This window comes from Medicago sativa, chromosome 1 (genome assembly GCF_051527215.1).
Source record: "Medicago sativa cultivar Bolivia chromosome 1, Bolivia_mono, whole genome shotgun sequence".
Classification (NCBI taxonomy): domain Eukaryota; kingdom Viridiplantae; phylum Streptophyta; class Magnoliopsida; order Fabales; family Fabaceae; genus Medicago; species Medicago sativa.
In genome coordinates, this window is record NC_140749.1 from 77,977,143 (window position 1) to 77,995,112 (window position 17,970).

Below are 17,970 nucleotides of genomic sequence, written 5' to 3' on the forward strand. Positions count from 1 at the left end.
CGAGAATTACACCTTCAAATATGGTACTAAGACCACTCTTTAATACTGAAACCACTTTAATATGGTATTATTACCATTCTATTATGGTGCTAAGACCACTAAATATGGTGTTTCCACCATTCTAACCCTTAAATTCTCCAAACTATCAATATGGTACTATGACCACTCAAATATGGTGTTACCACCATTTCTCCTCAAATAGAAAAATATTGTTATAATATTTATATACCGTTAAGATCATTCTTGATTCCGACGGGACATTATTATTCCAAATAGGGATTATGATCTTAAAAGTACTCTTTATTCCGAAGGGACATATATTACCGAAGGGACTATGAACTTAAGACCATTCTTAATTCCGAAGGGACATTAAACTGAAAAGGGACTATGGTCTTAAGAACACTCTTAATTCCGAAGGGACAGAAAGGAGTAGAAAAAGGAGAATGACTTGTTAAACAAGTCGAAGGAGGGAGAAGAGAGGAAAGACTCGTCAACACAAGTCAAGAAAGGGAGAAGGGAGAAAGAGTTCCCAACAACTCAATGAAACTCTTTGGTGTGTGGAATGCACTATGTGAGTTCTCTATTTATAGGGAAAATTCACAACTAATAAGTGAGAAACTTTGGGAACAAGTAATATATTACTTTGCGATTAAGTAATTCACATATTAGATCTAGTACAAAAATATCTTAATTGAGTACTAAAATATATTAAATTTAGTACAAAAATATATTATATTATGTACCAAAATATTTTAGCAAAACTTGGGGACTAAGAAAGCACTTTCTAATAATGATTAAATTAATTATTTAATTTATCATTTTCAAATAATAAAATATATATCAATATATATTTTTTTCTCTAGTGCTTATGTACCCCCATTAATTAGAGGTACACCCCCACTATATAAACACTACTAATGTGTGTGTTCTATCCGATGTGAGACTTCCACTTTTTTCAATTCACACAACACTAGTTCTACCCAACATGGGAATTTGTGTTTAGTCTTTTTACTCAATTTCCACACATGTTCCAACAGTTCCTTCTAAGGAAGAAGATGGATTGTAGAGGGTGGATGGTTAGATATGGTGTTGAGAGTCCATGATAAACTTGTGTTCATTACTTAATCTAATGATCAGATTTAACTTTCCCATGGTGGGAAACTTTTACACTTTCCCATGTTAAATGTCACCATGGAGACAAGTGATGCTCCCTCTGATACATAATATAAGCAAAAGTACCATTTTAGACTTAGGTAACTGGTTGCTTATATTAATTTTAGCTAAAGCATAATTGCTTTGCCCAAAATACCCTCATCATTATTTACACCACAAAGTAAAAAAAAACATTTAATATGACAAAAAGTTGCATTTAGGTAACCACAAACAATTTTCTTTTGTTGAAAGAAATATGAACCGTTGAGTTAAATATTAATATACAAGTGGCTGAAAAATGAACTTTCCCATGGTGTAATTTCTTTTTTTTACTTTCCTATTCTAAATGCACCCGTCTAAGCTATTTATATTAGATTGATTCTACAATAAAGCGGTGAAGTTTATACACGGTTTCTACTCATTTTCAGAAGATACCTCTATGCTATGACTTTTATACAAACAATGCTAACCAATTGAAAAAACTCATTCCATCTTTCTTTCATATCTGCATTCATACACATGAAATGTACGCTTTCACCGGTTCCCAATATTCGGCCTCTTTTTCTGCAGTGCAGCTGACATGTTACGAAGTCTATTTTTAACTTCTGTGAAGCATGGTCTGCTTTCAGGATCAGGACTCCAACACTCTTCCATCAACCTTTTCCACTCAGAATCACAACGTTTCGGAATAGATGGCCTGAGCGTATTACTAACAATACCTCCTTCAATAAATAATTAGTAGAAAAACAAACTTATAATTAGAACTCAAACAAAACCTATTTATTGTGAAAATTATAAATGTTTAGTGATAAGAGATGAAGCAGTATGATTATTAATTATTTGCAACACATTGCTAACAAGATATACACAACTAGATACATTGTTATTGTTATTGTTTCAGTTTTAGTCTCAAGTTTACTTGAGAGGTTGTTCTAATTCCGCATTCATGACAAAAAAGACTGATCTATAAAGGATCTCAGGAGTAAAATAGAAAACTTGAATGAAGGCTATAATTTGGAATTAACATGGAAAAATCTTACCTATGATGGCACCACAATGCATGTTTGCATAAGGTTCTTCCCCGGTCAAGATTTCCCACATTGTGATGCCAAATGAGAAAATATCAACCTAAAGATGACAGAAAGTAGTTAGCTCAATAATACAATCTCCACGAAAGCACTTGCTCTATCCACTATATAAGTGCATGGTCAAAATTGAAGTAAAGATAGACACATGAATTACTAACCTTCTCAGATACTCTCGAACTATTACCATCCAGTAATTCTGGTGCCATCCATGGAAGGGTCCCTCTGACACCACCCGAAACAAGTGTGTTGCGTTTAATTCTTGATAGGCCAAAATCTCCAACCTATTGATCAAATTTTAGCCAAAGAGATTAAACCAACAACTTTCTTTAAATAAAATTGGTTGTAAATGAAAAGAAAAAATATCCCGACAATACGGGAGCAGGATAACAACGGGGGTTATTTTTGTATCAATAGTTGGAAAATATTTTGAATAATTAAATTAAAAAAATTACTACAATAAACGTGATATGATATCAAATATTTACAAGCATGACTTTCTTAAATGCTCATAAGTCAGAAGAAAAAAAAAATTGTTTCTTCAGCAAAGTACCTTACATACAGGCCGTTCAGGATCGCCCAAGTTGACAAGTAAATTATCACACTTCAAATCAAAATGAACAATATTTTTCAAATGCAAATATTCCATGCCAAAGGCTGCATCCATTGCAATCATGATCCTTTTACGACGGTCAAGTACTCTGCGAGTATGCTTTAGTAAAAGTGATGAATTCAAAATTAACAGTTCACAACTTATATATGTGAGAGCTTGCTTACCTTTCCTTCTTCAAGAGAACATTCCTCAGTGATCCATGTACCATATATTCTGCTACAGTTGCCAATGTTCCACCTGGGCCATCTGGAACTACTCCGTAAAATGCCACCACATTTGGATGGTGAAGAGTTGATAGAATCTTTGCCTCTCTCCAAAAATCTTTAGTCTAGAGAAACAAACTAAATAAGCATATAACTAAGAAACCTCATACAGAAAAATAACTATACGTGAATTAATGTTAATGGCCTGTAAATATGAGATTTTCTCTTTCCCATTCATTCATCATGGAAGCACTTTTCCATGAATAACTTTTTATAAGAAATTTTATAATATCAGTTTGAAAGGAAAACTAAATAAATGACACTAATAAATTCAATTTGTTTATACTCAATGGATACTTACCAACCGCTCTTGCTCTGAAAATCTACCAGCAAAACAACTACTTTTTATTCTCTTAATTGCAACATCTGTTCCCCTCCATTTGCCATGATAAACGGTTCCAAAGGTTCCAGATCCTAACTCATGTAGTTCTTCGATATCACCATTCTCAATAATCTATATTTTTACACATGAAGTATTCGGGTTAAACATGGATACTTGTGGATTTTGATTTGCCTTCTTTCAATCGTTCTACTAAAAAAAATTAAAAAGCCAAAAATTGGAGGAAAGATTGGATCTCAGGTGGAACTAGTCCTAGCACGATTTGCTCAATTAATGAAGACCACTATTAGTCTTTGCATGATTAACAACAATATAATTATAATAATGCAAGTGTTATTTTCAGAACAATAACTTTGAAGTATCTCTTTACATGTAAACCTCGTATTACTGGAATTAAATACAACAATTATCATCATTCTCATGTTTCATATTAGTCGACAAAACCAATTAGTAAAAAAGGGAGATAAGTAAATAAGTGGTTTTAATCAACCAAATAATACCTAATGAAATTTGAGAGTTTATTCTTATATCAAAGATGGAAATGCAGATATACACCAATACACCAAAATCTAGTGGTTTGGTACCTGTAAACCATGAAGTTCAGACTCTATTTCGGATGTTTCTGAATCACCCATAGGCTTAGTGAAGTTTCCACTATCAGCTCTTGCAGGCTATCATTGTAGATAATAACCACAAGTCAATTATATAACATAGTTATCACATATAAAGCACCAACACGACAATTTCAAATTATTCTCACCTTACTTTCAGAGCATGATTGGATACCTGAAGATATGTAATCAACCGTCTCTTTGACAACTGCTGCTGATTCTGGCTTATTGATGCAAAATTCATCAATGTATTCATAATATTGTTTACCAGTGACTATGTTTTCGTCCTTTTGGTTCTGGTAGTATACAGGATTGTCGTCATGGACAACAACCTCTCTTAGTGAAGAAGAAACCATATCTGGATACTAAATTAAAGAAAATGAAAATACTTATATTCTTATCTACAATAACATAGTTTATTTGAAAAAACAAAGGTTACATCATATACTTACCGAGATAGCTAGTGTATACTCTGTGTCAGTTTGGGACTCTGTAGACTGTAATTCTAAAGAGCCAGGGGGAGGTGGTCGGCCATCTTTTGTCTCCGACACATCATATTGGTGTGTTGATGAATTTTGGCTCGTAACAGAAAACTCATAAGCAATTGTGTCTAATGGTATACCATGGGGTTGCTCGATCATACTTCCAATGGACTGTGAAGAGATAAGAGGTGCAGCAGATGCATTGTATTCACTACTTTGTAAATCCGGTGAAGATGAGGAAGCACCATGTTGGTAGTAGATGTGTTGTAAGTGTTTTGGCATAACTCCAACTTTTTCATCGAACCCACCAGTGTTTTTATTTTTGCAGTGTAAGTTCTCTTTACCAATTTCTGACAATCTCTTGAAACTAGCGCTTGTTCCAAAAGTCGGCAAATTTTGATGTAAAATCATACGTTCTTTCCCATCATTTATCTCTCCTAGATGTACTGAACATTCTCCCAAAGAACTCGAAGTTTCTAATGATGACAATTTGTCTCTCTCAACATTAAGTGGAAATTGCAAGTGGACTTTGTAGTTCTCACTATTCTCTAGAAGTGTTGAGTCGGAAAGTGCATGCAACATTCTATACTGAGATACATCCCAATCATCAGACACCGAAAATACACTCGATGACTCAAGAGGATGATGAGAGACAATCTTGTTAAAATGGTATGAACCTTCGTTGTTAACTAAAGGTCTCTCAAATATCATATCACTTTGATTACAAATTGCAGAAGAGACAAATTCATTACTATTGCTTCGTTTGTGAAAATGAAACTCAGCATTAGACTTCTTGACATGGTCAGACTCCAACATATATTGATTACTAGGATGACAGTTCACACATGGAGACCCTTGAGGAAGATTGTTATAATATGCAATCCGATTAACAAAATTATTATTGTCTACATACAAAGAGTTGTCACCTGGAACTTTTTCCGTGACAAAGGGAATAATGTTTTCATTAGCAACATTATATGGTTGATCCTTAAATAACTGAACATTAGATATTTTTAGCTCTTTAGGCAGTACACGGATGGGAGATGGAGGCTTTTGATTAAATGACCTTCTTGGTACATTCAATGCTGTTAAATATGGACCTCGTTTTGACATTATGCTTGCCAAATTTGAAGAGGTTGGGTTGCAATCCTTTGCCTCTGAATCAAATGCAGATGTGGATGATTCCCTATGGAAATGTGGACTGTTGTAATCAGAGGTATTTGCAAATTGGCTTGTGTGACTGGCCAAATTCATCCCACTCGAATTCTTTCGCGGACTTGGATCCAACATACCATTAACAGCAACAACATAGTGATAATCGACATCACTTTGTTGATTGACTCTTGATTCATTAGAACTTGGACTCTCAGATTCATTTGAAGTTACGAGAAAAATCCTAAGTCGTTGAGATCCTCCAGCTCTTTCAAGCTCTTCATACTCCTCAATCATATGTTGAAGATCCTCGTCGGAACAAACAGAAATAAGAGCGTCAAGATCCTCTCCAGGGAGTTGGTATTTGATAATGTGAGTTTGATTGCAAATACCATAAGTCTTCCCCGTAAGTTCCTCGTGTGTCATGTTCTTCCCAATCGATATAATACGTGTCTCCCCACCCACATATCTCAGCTTCCCGTCATTTGGCCTTGGCAGTATTCGACCTCCAAAACTACATAGAAACTTTATCTTTTTGTAGAAAGAACCTTCTGAGAATACTGTTCCATAAGGATGGCACGAACGAGGAGACTCAGCAGCATAAATGGTTGGAGTATTTGGTATCGAGGAAACTTGATCACTTCCGTCAGAAAACCTACCAGATAATTGTCTTGAAAACGCACCTGATGCTTGTCTTATAAGACCGTGTTCACACTGGTATCTACTCAAATTATTATGATAACCCCTGTTATCAACTTCAGCAACATAGCCTCTAGCTAAAGCAATCTCTGACAAATCCAAATTGCTATCAGAACCCATTCTCCCTAGTCCAAGAACATGATTTTGATTCTCATAAACCAGTTGGTAATTGTTACTATTATTAATTGTATTGATGTCCAATTTGTTTGGCAGGTGCTGCTCTCCGTCAGTTATAACAGGAAGTCTCCTTAAAGCAACCCGATCACGTAAGAACTCCGCAGAAAATTCTTCACCGGTCTGTAGACATATATTATCTTCATCGTCTTTATCAGAAGACGTTATGTCACTAAACACAACACTTGTTGTACCTTTATATTGATAGCCTGAAATTCCAGGGTCCTCATTACTCATGATTGAAAAATATACAGTTAGCTTAACCCAACCACCTTTTGCAATAAACTCTTAAAAAATTCTCAATGCCCATCCCGCATTTAACCATTCGAGCTTGAGAATTTAAACCCTATAGAAATATAGACATGATCAACAAAATATAAATTGAGATAATGCAGAACCTATTTCTTTCTCTCTCTCTCTCTGTTTTTTTTATAAATTAAATTGTGAAGAAACAAGAGTGCAATGAAATAAAATTATGAACAAATTATGAAGAACAAAGGAGGAATGGTGTGAAACCTAAAATAAAAGGGAGTAATTAGCAAAATTAGATTAAATTACCTGTTTGTGTGTCCATAAAGTGAAGGTGAACGTGAAATTGAGGCTGAGAGATTGTTGTGTTGGGGATGCAAGGTTTTGGGGCCGGTAGGGTTGGAAGAACCCAAAAGAGAAAAATGGGGGTTGAAGTTTTGTTTTTGTTGGGAATTTGGAAAGAGAAAGAGAGGGTTTGTTTGTTTGTTTGAGAGGAGATCGTTGTTGAGAGAGAGAGAGAGAGAGAGAGAGAGATGAAAATGTTCCATGAGGATCGGAGGTTACTACCAATGGAGATGTTCGAGAAGAATATTTGCTTAAAATGGCGCGGAAAGGATTTGGTCTGTCAGAGAAAAACAAGGAGTTACTCCTCTCTTCTCTTCTATCTATGTCCACGTCATATAAGTACGATGTTTTAAATGGGGAAAATTGTCATTTAATAACATTTTCTTTTAATAAAAAAAACATAGAACAAAACAAATTTTGCTAAGGAATGTCCCGACTACTTTTTAAAGGATTTTAAATTATGAAATTAATTTTATAAAAGTTAAATACTATAAATTTCAATGTATGAAGTACACACATTTTGATAAAAACTTGTTATTTAAAGTCTTTAAATATTATTTCTAGGTTTTTATTTTTTTTAAAGAGTTGTCTGGAACACTCGTTAATATTTCCCTAAAAAAAATGCACGAAAGACATTTATCAGAGGTTAGTGGGCATGGGTTCTCTTCACTTAATAAGTGGGGAACTAATTTGATATTATTTTTTGTCGGTGAGACTCGCAAGAAAATTGCGAAAGATCATAGCGGGTTATTAGTGTATGAATTTTTTATACCATGTGCAAATTTGCATATTTTATGACAAATGTATTATATTGAAACTTGTATATTTTATAATCAAGTTAAAATTTATACAAATGTATCATGTTGTTCATACAAATTAAAATTTAATACAACATTTGTCTTAAAAATTTATACAAATGTATTAAGAATCTAAATAATTGTTGTTTTCAATAAAAAGTTGATATTGTTAGTTACTTTAACATGTGCATTATTGTTGATCTTGGACAAATGTATTATAGAGGGTGATACTGGGATTTTTTTTAATGAATAAAATTATGAGCCAAGCAAACACCCCTTACATCATCCCTAAAATAAGACTTAAAAAGAAAAAGGTTCATTCACTAGCATCAAATTGAAAGTCTAGTATGAAATGAACGACCCAAATTAACTAGACAATCACCACATCTATTAACTTATTTCAAGATATGAATAACATAAGTTCTTCAATAGGGAAGTTGGAGAAGAAAAAGATCCTCTTGAAGAAGAGGTAGAAGATGCAAACCTGATGAGTATCATGAATGTACAATATATTGACCACCACACATGTGTCTAAATCCAACTCTATTTGGAAATCCTTTGACTAAATCACCTTCAAAATATGAGTAAGTAATACCGCCATAAGAAGAATCAGGAGATGAGGTTCTAAAAGAACCATTGGCATTCAATTTGAACCAGCCTTGAGAAGGTTTGGATCAAGAGTCCACAACTTCCCACTTCGGGATATAGATTAACCTTGTTTATTGATTGAGCTTGACTTGGAACATAGTATAACAAGTAACAACAGGATATCTAAAGAAGTGGGTTCTGAAAAGACAAGGCTGTTACAACCTTTTAAAAAATTTCATAAATGCCACTTCATAGAAGGTGGACTAACGAGCTTGAGTTTGACCAAGATCATCATTAGAAATGAACAAGTTTCTAGACCAAAAAGAAAAAAAAGAAATGAACTAGTTTAACCACTCGTAGTCTTTCAACATATGCAAAATAGTTTTTCGGCAAGTGAGATATCTTGGACAAATATTGTAATTGAGAATTGAGATCCCTCTAGTGTGACGCGCATCATTGGTGAGAAACCGTTTATGGGTTGATTTCCTGAAAAACATCGATATCAATGAGAATTGAGATCAATCTAGTGTAACGCACATCATTGGTGAGAAACCATTTATGGGTTGGTTTCCTGAAAAAATATCGATATCAATTAGGACCATTCCAAGTCCAAATATTATCAAAAATAGGACCAGGAGTAGTTGTTGTTTGAGCATAAAAGGGGATAGATAGATTATGAGTAGACAATAAAATCAAAACAAAGTAGACCATTTAATCCTTGAAATATAGGGATGAAAAGGTTCAAAAGAGGAGAGATATGTCGAAGGTTGTTGAAATTTGGGGTCTTACTCATCCTTACAAAATCAGTTTGTAAGGTGATGAGTGATGTCTACTCTTTATAAATTTTCATCAAGAGTCATATCTATATGATATGAGACTTGAGTTTTTATCAATACGCCCCTCACGCCAACACTTTTGGACTTGGTGCGTGTATATAAATGGTGGATGACCCGATCGATAGGCTCTAATACCGCTAGTTTCACGAAAGTGAGTTCATCCAAATATCAACAAAAATATGAAATGATTTCACATATGCGTGTTACACACACATATCTTCGACAAACAATTTAAATGTTGAGAAAGACACTAAAATTTAAAGGAGGCCAATTTAATGGAACAATCAAATTAAAATGAGAAGAGGAAGAGAAGGAATAAGAGATTTTTTTTTGTTTTTTTTGAAAAATTAGTATGAGATTAGGGATTATTTTTGTAGGGGAGATAGGTGTATTTTTCTCAAAGCTGACAGGAGGTGTAATTCGATATTAGGGGGGGTGAAATGCGTATAAATCGAACATGAATCAACTAAATTTGTTCAGAGTTCACATTGATTTAACTCGGGTCGACCCGTTCTGAGTTCTGACCAATTTTGCGTTGAGAAAAGAGCGGGAAAAGCACGGAACCAAACGAGAAAACAACAAAGCAATTCAAAAATCGAAATATAAATATCAAAAAAGAAAAAAGAGAAGACGAAGATAACAAACAGTGAAAAAATGGCGGAAGGAAACTCCGGCGCCGATATCCACCGTATACTCGCCGCCGTTAAATCCTCCGAGGCGAGCTACTTCCATTTCTCGCTTCAATTTTTCGACTCGTCAACTACCTTTTCATTCTGTTCACTGATTTAGGGTTTAGCGCTAAAATTTCCACTTCGTTTTGCTTTCATTTTCGTTGCAGGTTGTTGAAGATCGTGTTCAATTATTCACCGATCTAGGAAATTTAAGCTTGAAAGAAGCTTCTGAATCCGATCATGCTTCCGTCATGAATTGCCTTGTAGTATCCTTTCTTCACTTCATCTTCTTCAATGTTTGTTACATTCTATGTCACTGATTGTTAGATTAATTTGTTCAATTAATCAATTATTAGAGATTCTGATTAATTTATTATTAAGTTAATTATTATTAAATTCGTTAGTTAATAATATTTTCAGTTCACACGTTTCTCGCTGCTTAGTCAACTTGTGGCACTGACACTTCTGAGCAAAAGCGTGTCCCGGTGTCCGACACCGACACATGCGATTATATTGAATTATGTCATTTTCTCAAAATTTTACGGATGTCCACATGTCAAGGCTTCATACTTATTTTACACAATATGTCAAACAAAATTTTTGTATATACTTTTTATTTTTTTGTTATTTTGCACTTCAAAGTAATTTTGCTCAGCACTGCCAAATAAAACTCATTTTATTGTTATTACCTTTAAACTAATTTTGTACTTTGGCGTATGTTTAGTTTACACTTAAGAAACTCTAAATGTATGCTTGGTATTAAAATCCTCAGAGTCAAATGTAAGTTTTCGGCGGAATTCCGAACATATTTAGTAAGTAATTACTGTAGAATTAACTCATTCAAAATAATTTACTCTGAAAGTAATCTACGTGACTACAGAGTCATCAAACCAAGACTGTTTAGTTTATACATAATTGTAAATTTGTTTGCAATCTTATTGTTTATGCATAATTGTAAATTTCTAAATCAAGGTCTTAATCAAGGACAATTGTGTTAGCCTTTCCGAATTTGTGCATGCACGTGTAGGCGCGTGATGCACACTCATCCAAGATGGTCGAGCTGTGAGATAACCATGTTTAGTAATTTGTGTGTGCACATAAGAACAACATACGCCGTTCATATGATGTCTATTTGCAAGATTTGCCACAACTTGACTTGATTTATGATACACTGAATCAATCTTTTGATCTTGAAGATTAGTCTGAAACGAATTAGCACAAATTTGTTAGCTGTCGGTTTTAATTTCCTTCCTACTAATCCGAAGTAAGTAAGGCTGACACTATTGATGGTTGTCATCATCAGGGCTCAGGCTTAGAATGGTAATATTGCATGGAAACCAATCAATATATAAATCTTAGATTGATGTTTGTTGTATTTTTAAAAAACGGCTCTGTAGCACTCTTGGATAGCAGAATTTGATCAAATTGCTACTGTTCCGCGATATGCTATTTAGTATAAAATATTGTGAAATAGATGCTATAGCGGTGCCATGACACTGTTGCCGTCTTGCGTAGTGGAATTTGGACAAATCTCTATTTTCCACTTCTGCAATTGACAAAATTGGTTTAAGTTTAATGATAAGTAAGTGCCGAATTATTAAACAATGGTACTTGTATCCTATTTCAGTACTCTACTACTTGTTTGCATTGTTGCTTCCACCTTAACTGCAAGCTCGACCTATTGGGAAACTTTCACATGTTTGGATGTTACCCAATGCATGCTAAACAGAAGTATTCTACAGGTCGCCTTAAAAAACATAGATTTTAACCTACCTAGCTGTTTACTGCAAACTCTCACTCTTGGAGTCAAGGTATTTCATATACATACTTCAACGCACTTTTATATCTCCTAACCTTTTCAGGAATATATATTCTTTCTGATTTCTGATTACACAATATTGTTAATTAGGCTAGTATATGGTCTGGCAAACATCTACAAATGACCCTGTTGTCGACAGAAGAATCTCAGGAAGATGAACACAGCTCTGCATTTTACCAGGTAGGAGTTTTTTTTTTTTTTGTATGGACTGAGATCTCAAATTGTCCTTGAACAGTTCTTATTCACACACAAAAGCTTTTACTTGGCCATACATACATACATACGTACATATACATATATATGGGTTTTGCTAGAAGACACCTTTCATGAAGGTGTCTTTTAGCAAGTTATAACTAAAAAGTGGATAATCACACCTTGTGGTGTGGATTGCTAAAAGACACCTTCAAAGGGTGTCTTCTAGCAAATATATATATATATATATATATATATATATATATATATATATATATATATATATTTATTTGTATTTCCACATTTACTCTCAATCATTTTTGTATATTTTCCTCCTTGATTAGTGATTTGAAATAAATATTCTCTCGTTTTAGACGTAAAAAAACACTTGTTGATTATGGTATATTCTAAGTAAATGAGAATGAACTTAAGATATCATATACCTTTGCTGGACAAATGTAAATGAAATTATGTTCTATATGCTTTATGTATATAGGAAAAGAGATGATAATGTTTGTATCATGCTTCCCTATTATTTTTATTTTTTGTATGATTTCTTCTGATTATTCAGTACTGCAATATGCTCAAGGAGAAGTTAATATTTGTATTATGACTCGGTTATTTCATTTAAGTGATGAGTTAGCTGTGATTCCTGTTGCCTCCCATTTTAAATTATACCAATGTTGTTTTCATCTATCTAACTTATGATCCAATGACTCATAAGTATTAGCGTGCAAACTCAGAGAAAAGGGAAATTATATTTTTGAATATTCTCTATTCTGAATTCTGAATATGTAGATTCATATCACAAGAAATTATACAACTACCAACCTTCACTCACTTAAACGCTAACATACACCCTCTGTAACTGACTTTAAAAATAGGTACTACAAACAGTGCTTATTTGGCACTTCACGAACTAATTCTTTAGTGTTTAGAGGCACTTTCATGCTGTTAAGAGCAGCTAACCCAAGCTAAAGCTAGTATACATTACTCATACAATGAGTCATGTCATGATTATTTATCCATGGTCGTAATGCACGTCAGCTTCAGCTTCAAATTTTTCTGGACATCCTAAATTTTCTTGCTGTGTATGATTTCTTGCTAGGAAATTTCCATTGATGATCATCTCAGTCTGTCGGTGAGTCTCCTTCCTTGGTTATGCTGTGCAACATTCCAGCCAGCTCACTGGGTTGATGATCATTCCTATTGATTTGCTGAGTTGTCTTCCGAGCATTACTCATGTTTCGAAAATCTCCAACATTCTTGAGTTGTCTTTCTAGCCATGTTTTGTGGAGCCTATATTATATTTTCTTTAAAGATCTATTTGTAACAAGCTTAAAGCTTCAGCTTGAACGGAAGTTTTAGAATATATGAAAAATGTCTCATAATATTTGGGTTCTATCTCAGTAATTTAGAATATATTGGATTATCTCTTATGGTTGATTCCCATATTTCTTCACACATAATATGTTTCCGTATTTATTATCTGGAGTGTAGTTTTACTACAAATAATAATGGATAGTGCTTAGTCTTTTATATCAAAATATGTTTCCGTATTTATTATCTGGAGTGTAGTTTTACTACAAATAATAATGGATAGTGCTTAGTCTTTTATATCAAACCACAATCAGTCAATAACAATTTAAAATCATTATTCTTTCTCATCGCTTCTAACTTATCTAAAATCCCTATAATCTCAGCAAATATGAATAGAATGGTCCAAAGTGTTGACAACTTTTCTTATGTGGGATGGTTTGTTAAATGGTGGCCACTGATTTGAGAGTTTTGCAAAGGTCATTCAGGAATCTGCGTTTGTTGGGCTAAACATTGATTTTAGTGACATCATATTTTACCTGAATCATTTATATTTATGTTCTGCAGCTTCTTTTGGAGATCCTAAGATTTTCAGCATCAGCTTTTTCGGCCTTGTTGAAATTCACCGATATTAGTAACAAGGAATTGATGGACAATGTTGAAATTTTCACTATAGAAGTGTTAAATCTAACTAAAGATTCTATATCTGAAGCCAAGGTAATATTTTTCTTCCTGTGTATGAAACTTGACAATTGGAGGATATAATTTTTATTATTGTCATTATATGATCTAGGATTTAATTTTGATCTACTGTAAGATATTTTTCCTTTTTGATTACATCATCTCTAAATCATGTATTTCTATTTTCCACATTATTTGAAGTGTACGACTTTGATAACTGCTTAAATATCAAACCTGTCTGTGGATACATGACTGAGTGGAGGTGTAAAAAAAATCAATTGAGAATCAAAATTGAACGCCAATGATTTATCAGTCCTTTGAGGTACCGCTGATATTTTGAGACTTGTGGTCTTCCGGGTTCCAATGTAGTCCTTGAATGTTTAAATTTATCATTTCAGTATTTTTAGTCGTGTGGCGTTCGATGATAGTTAATGCTAGGTAGCAAGAGTAAAACAAATGTGCCAATGATGAAATTTCTCCCATTCATTTCATATTTACACTGCAAGATTTTGTATGTGTCGCTAAGCATGGTTCTTTTTTGATCCTAAGCAGAAAATTCAATCATTTGGATCAGAGATATTAAAGGCCGCACACACGGTCATTGATGTTGTTGTAAAGCTATGCAAGGTGCGTTCTGAATTAATAAACTGGGAGGCTTGTGATGAAAAACAGTCGAGGTTTGACAAACCTATTCATGTTGTCCATGCTATCAACATAACCAAATACACAATAGAAAAGCTGTCTCAAATTGGTGTTCTTGCTGCGAATGATGGTGGCAGTTTAGTCAATATTCTTAGTATCTCCTGGAAAGGTGTTGTTTCTTTGCTTCAAATTGGTGGGGGGCATCTTACAGAAGTGAATATAGCAAATATAGTGGTATCTTTGCTTGTATTAATAGCCGAGCCTTTGAAATGTGCTGCTGAGGTTTGGTCATCATCACTGAATGAAACTATTTCTGTAACTGAAGCTAAAAGGATATTTGTACCAGTGAAATTTTACCTGATCAATGCAGTTAAAATATGCTCACTGTATCCTCATCAGACCTACACAGTGTACAGGGAGATCACACACTGCATTCTCACTATCACTTCATTTTGGGTTTTAGCAAACAGTGAAAATCTTCTGAAAAATGCATCAGCAGTGATAGCGGAGCTATTGGAGGAAACAACCTTGGATTTGGTGTTGTCTTTGCTAATATCTGATAAACTAAAACTGGAACAGAAGCTTGAGGTAGTGGAATGGCTATTTGTTAATGAAGATTCTCATTCTGGCCTTGATTGTCCAACATTAGCTGCTTGTAACTTTACATTGGTTAACAAAATATTTTTAAGTAGCTGTGAAGACATAAGCCGATCAAGAGTACTAATACTTGGTCGAGTTGTTTTGTTTATTAACTTCCTTAAATATTCTCTCAAGCTTGATGAGGATATGAAAGTAGCGATTACTCAGAAGCTTAATTGGTTTTTGGATGTTTTAGTTGAGGAAGATGTATATTCTTGTATGCTTGTTTTGCAACTTCCATCATTATCTGGCTCTGGAAAAACAGCTGAACTGGTGTGGCAGCCTATGTTTACTCTCCTCTTGCAAGCATTCAAAACCTTCATGATTGTGATCTCTTCAAGTACAGCTTGGAGGGAGTTGCAGTCCTTCTTACTAGAGAACTTCTTTCATCCTCACTTCCTTTGTTTGGAGATTGTGATGCAATGCTGGTGCTTTGTACTGCAATATGCTGAAACACAAATGGCAAACAACATAATTAGCAAACTATGTTCATTACTTAAGCTGTTGGGATCCTCCGACTCAGTTTTCCTTCCTCATTCTTCTTTCAGGAAATTGACAAGATCATTTTGCTTGCTTCTTACCTGTTGTGAAAAATCAGTGGTTGAAGAGGTGTTTATGTCAATTGTTGGTGATCGGAGATCACACTTGTCACAAATTTTGTGTTTGGCTCTGTTCATTGAAGGGTTTTCGCTTGATTTGCTGTCTGATGAGTTGAGAAAAACTTTCATTCAAACAATTATATCTGATTATTTTGACTTCATCGACAACTTTAATGAAGCTTCATTGACGGCATGCTCCTCCGGTTTGTTTGGCATTCCAGTTTTTATTCTCTCTGCTTCTTTGCAATCTTCTTTGCAATCAATGTAAGTAATTTGGTTGTTATATCCATTATTATATGCCTATTTATATATATAATTTTATATCCTATTAATTACTGTTGATCACTTTGTCATTGTTAATCGTAGTCTTCTTACAGCATGCTCGCACAATTCTTATGATCAGTTTGTCATAAATTTATTCTGCTTCTTTATATCAAAGACTCCTAAATCTTGGAAGCAAAAATCAGCATCGAGTTTGATCTCCCACATGCATATGTTTTACTTTTGTACTTGGATTTCATTCATTTTAACCTGATTTCTTTTATCCCTTCACTGAACCAGAATTATCATTCTGATTCCAACCTTACGAATAGTGTTCCCATTTTATGCAGCAAGGAAAGACTACCTGAGATTGATGCAAGGGCCATAAAGTTTTTGGTTTCAATTAGTTCTAACTACAAAAGGACTGTTGACAAAGAAATAAAGGACCATTCTCTTCGGCTTTTTGGTGAAATTCTAGTGATCATTTCATATCTGGAACATCTATACAAATCGAATGATATTGAACAGGCCATAATACAGATTGAAAATATCTTTATCACTGAGCCTCCAGTCCTTTTGTACAAATGCAAACCACATTTGGCTCAGTTCCTCACTGGACTTGTTCACATGGAATTTTCAGAAAGTGATGATGGTGATGCAAAAAGTCGTGCTGCATGGGAATTATTTCACTTGATCTTGACAGAGCGGCACTGGGCATTCACACATTTAGCATTAACTGCATTTGGATATTTTGCTGCTAACACAACTTGCTGTCAGCTATGGAGATTTCTTCCACCGGATGCAGCACTTTCATATGATATAATTTCAGGAACAGAGACAACTAAGGAGAGATTTTATGCTGAGCTTAGAGAATTTCTTAATAAGCAAAATGCTCTTCTAACAGTTGCACCAAGTCCTGAACAGCTTGAGCTGCTACGACGAGAAGGTTTTATGCTAAAGCAGATGATCCATAACATTTCAGTCAATGCTGAAAGGAGAGATGGATGTGAGAGCATGGAAATTGATGACAAGAACCAATTAAATAGCATGGAAGTCGATGACATGAGCCAAACAAATAAAAAAAGGAAACTTCCAGCAGGAATTAGCAAAGGAGTGGAATTGCTGAAAAACGGTTTGAAGATTATTGGTGACGGTCTTTCAGAGTGGCAGCTTAATCAGTTTGAAACCAATGAACTGCATGTCAAGTATTCTGCTCAGTTTTCTCGACTTGAAGATGCAATTACTCACTTCGAGGAATTGGCTGGGAGTGGCGAGGTATGTTTATCTCCTATTCAGAGCAATTTGCGAGGTTGATTACCCTTTGATGTTTGTTTTATAGTAAAGAAATCTGATTTATCAACAAGTATACTGTATGATACTGAAGTGCCAGATGTTCAGTAAAATTTAATTCCCTCTTGTATTGATTCTGATATATCAACAAATATATTGTAGAGATTTATTTAGCATTTATGTAGCAACTACTCCCGCCATTCCTAAACTTTTGATGTTTTTAAGTTCATTGCACATATTAAAAAATAATAAATAAATATATATTTGGACTATAACATTCTTATTTAACCTCTTCCTAGTATTTGTCATTAATTATATTGCAGATTTCTTATTTCTCTCTTCAATTAAGGGTATAAATGGAAAAGTACATTAATTAGACATTAAACATCAGTATTTTTGAAACTAAAACAAATGCTAAAACATCATGATTCGTAAACATCAGCATTTTGATGTAATCTTGTGTACCAAATACC

At 34.1% G+C, this 17,970-nt stretch overlaps 2 protein-coding genes across 4 annotated transcripts; one reads left to right on the forward strand and one right to left on the reverse strand.

Moving 5' to 3' along the window:
- Positions 1-1,368: 1,368 nt before the first annotated feature.
- LOC146957716 (RAF-like serine/threonine-protein kinase 20) lies at positions 1,369-10,103 on the reverse strand. 3 transcript variants are annotated; one of them, XM_085738467.1, is made up of 10 exons: positions 7,130-10,103; positions 4,517-6,917; positions 4,214-4,429; positions 4,038-4,124; positions 3,415-3,567; positions 3,015-3,178; positions 2,791-2,938; positions 2,399-2,521; positions 2,193-2,280; positions 1,369-1,874 (listed from the first exon to the last, which is right to left on the reverse strand). In XM_085738467.1, the coding sequence occupies exons 2-10, from the start codon at positions 6,806-6,808 to the stop codon at positions 1,687-1,689; spliced, it is 3,459 nt and encodes a 1,152-aa protein (XP_085594593.1). In that variant the 5' UTR covers positions 6,809-6,917; positions 7,130-10,103; the 3' UTR covers positions 1,369-1,686. The 3 variants fall into 3 exon arrangements, with proteins under 3 accessions (XP_085594593.1, XP_085594600.1, XP_085594609.1); XM_085738474.1 differs by having other exon boundaries at positions 8,447-8,708; XM_085738483.1 differs by having other exon boundaries at positions 4,517-6,780; positions 7,130-7,430.
- Positions 9,948-17,769, forward strand: LOC146957717 (holliday junction resolvase). Its single transcript, XM_085738494.1, has 7 exons — positions 9,948-10,103; positions 10,225-10,323; positions 11,734-11,868; positions 11,967-12,056; positions 13,953-14,102; positions 14,619-16,210; positions 16,558-17,769. Exons 1-7 carry the CDS (start codon positions 10,041-10,043, stop codon positions 17,519-17,521), a joined length of 3,093 nt encoding a protein of 1,030 aa, XP_085594620.1. The 5' UTR covers positions 9,948-10,040; the 3' UTR covers positions 17,522-17,769.
- The last annotated feature ends 201 nt before the right edge of the window (positions 17,770-17,970 follow it).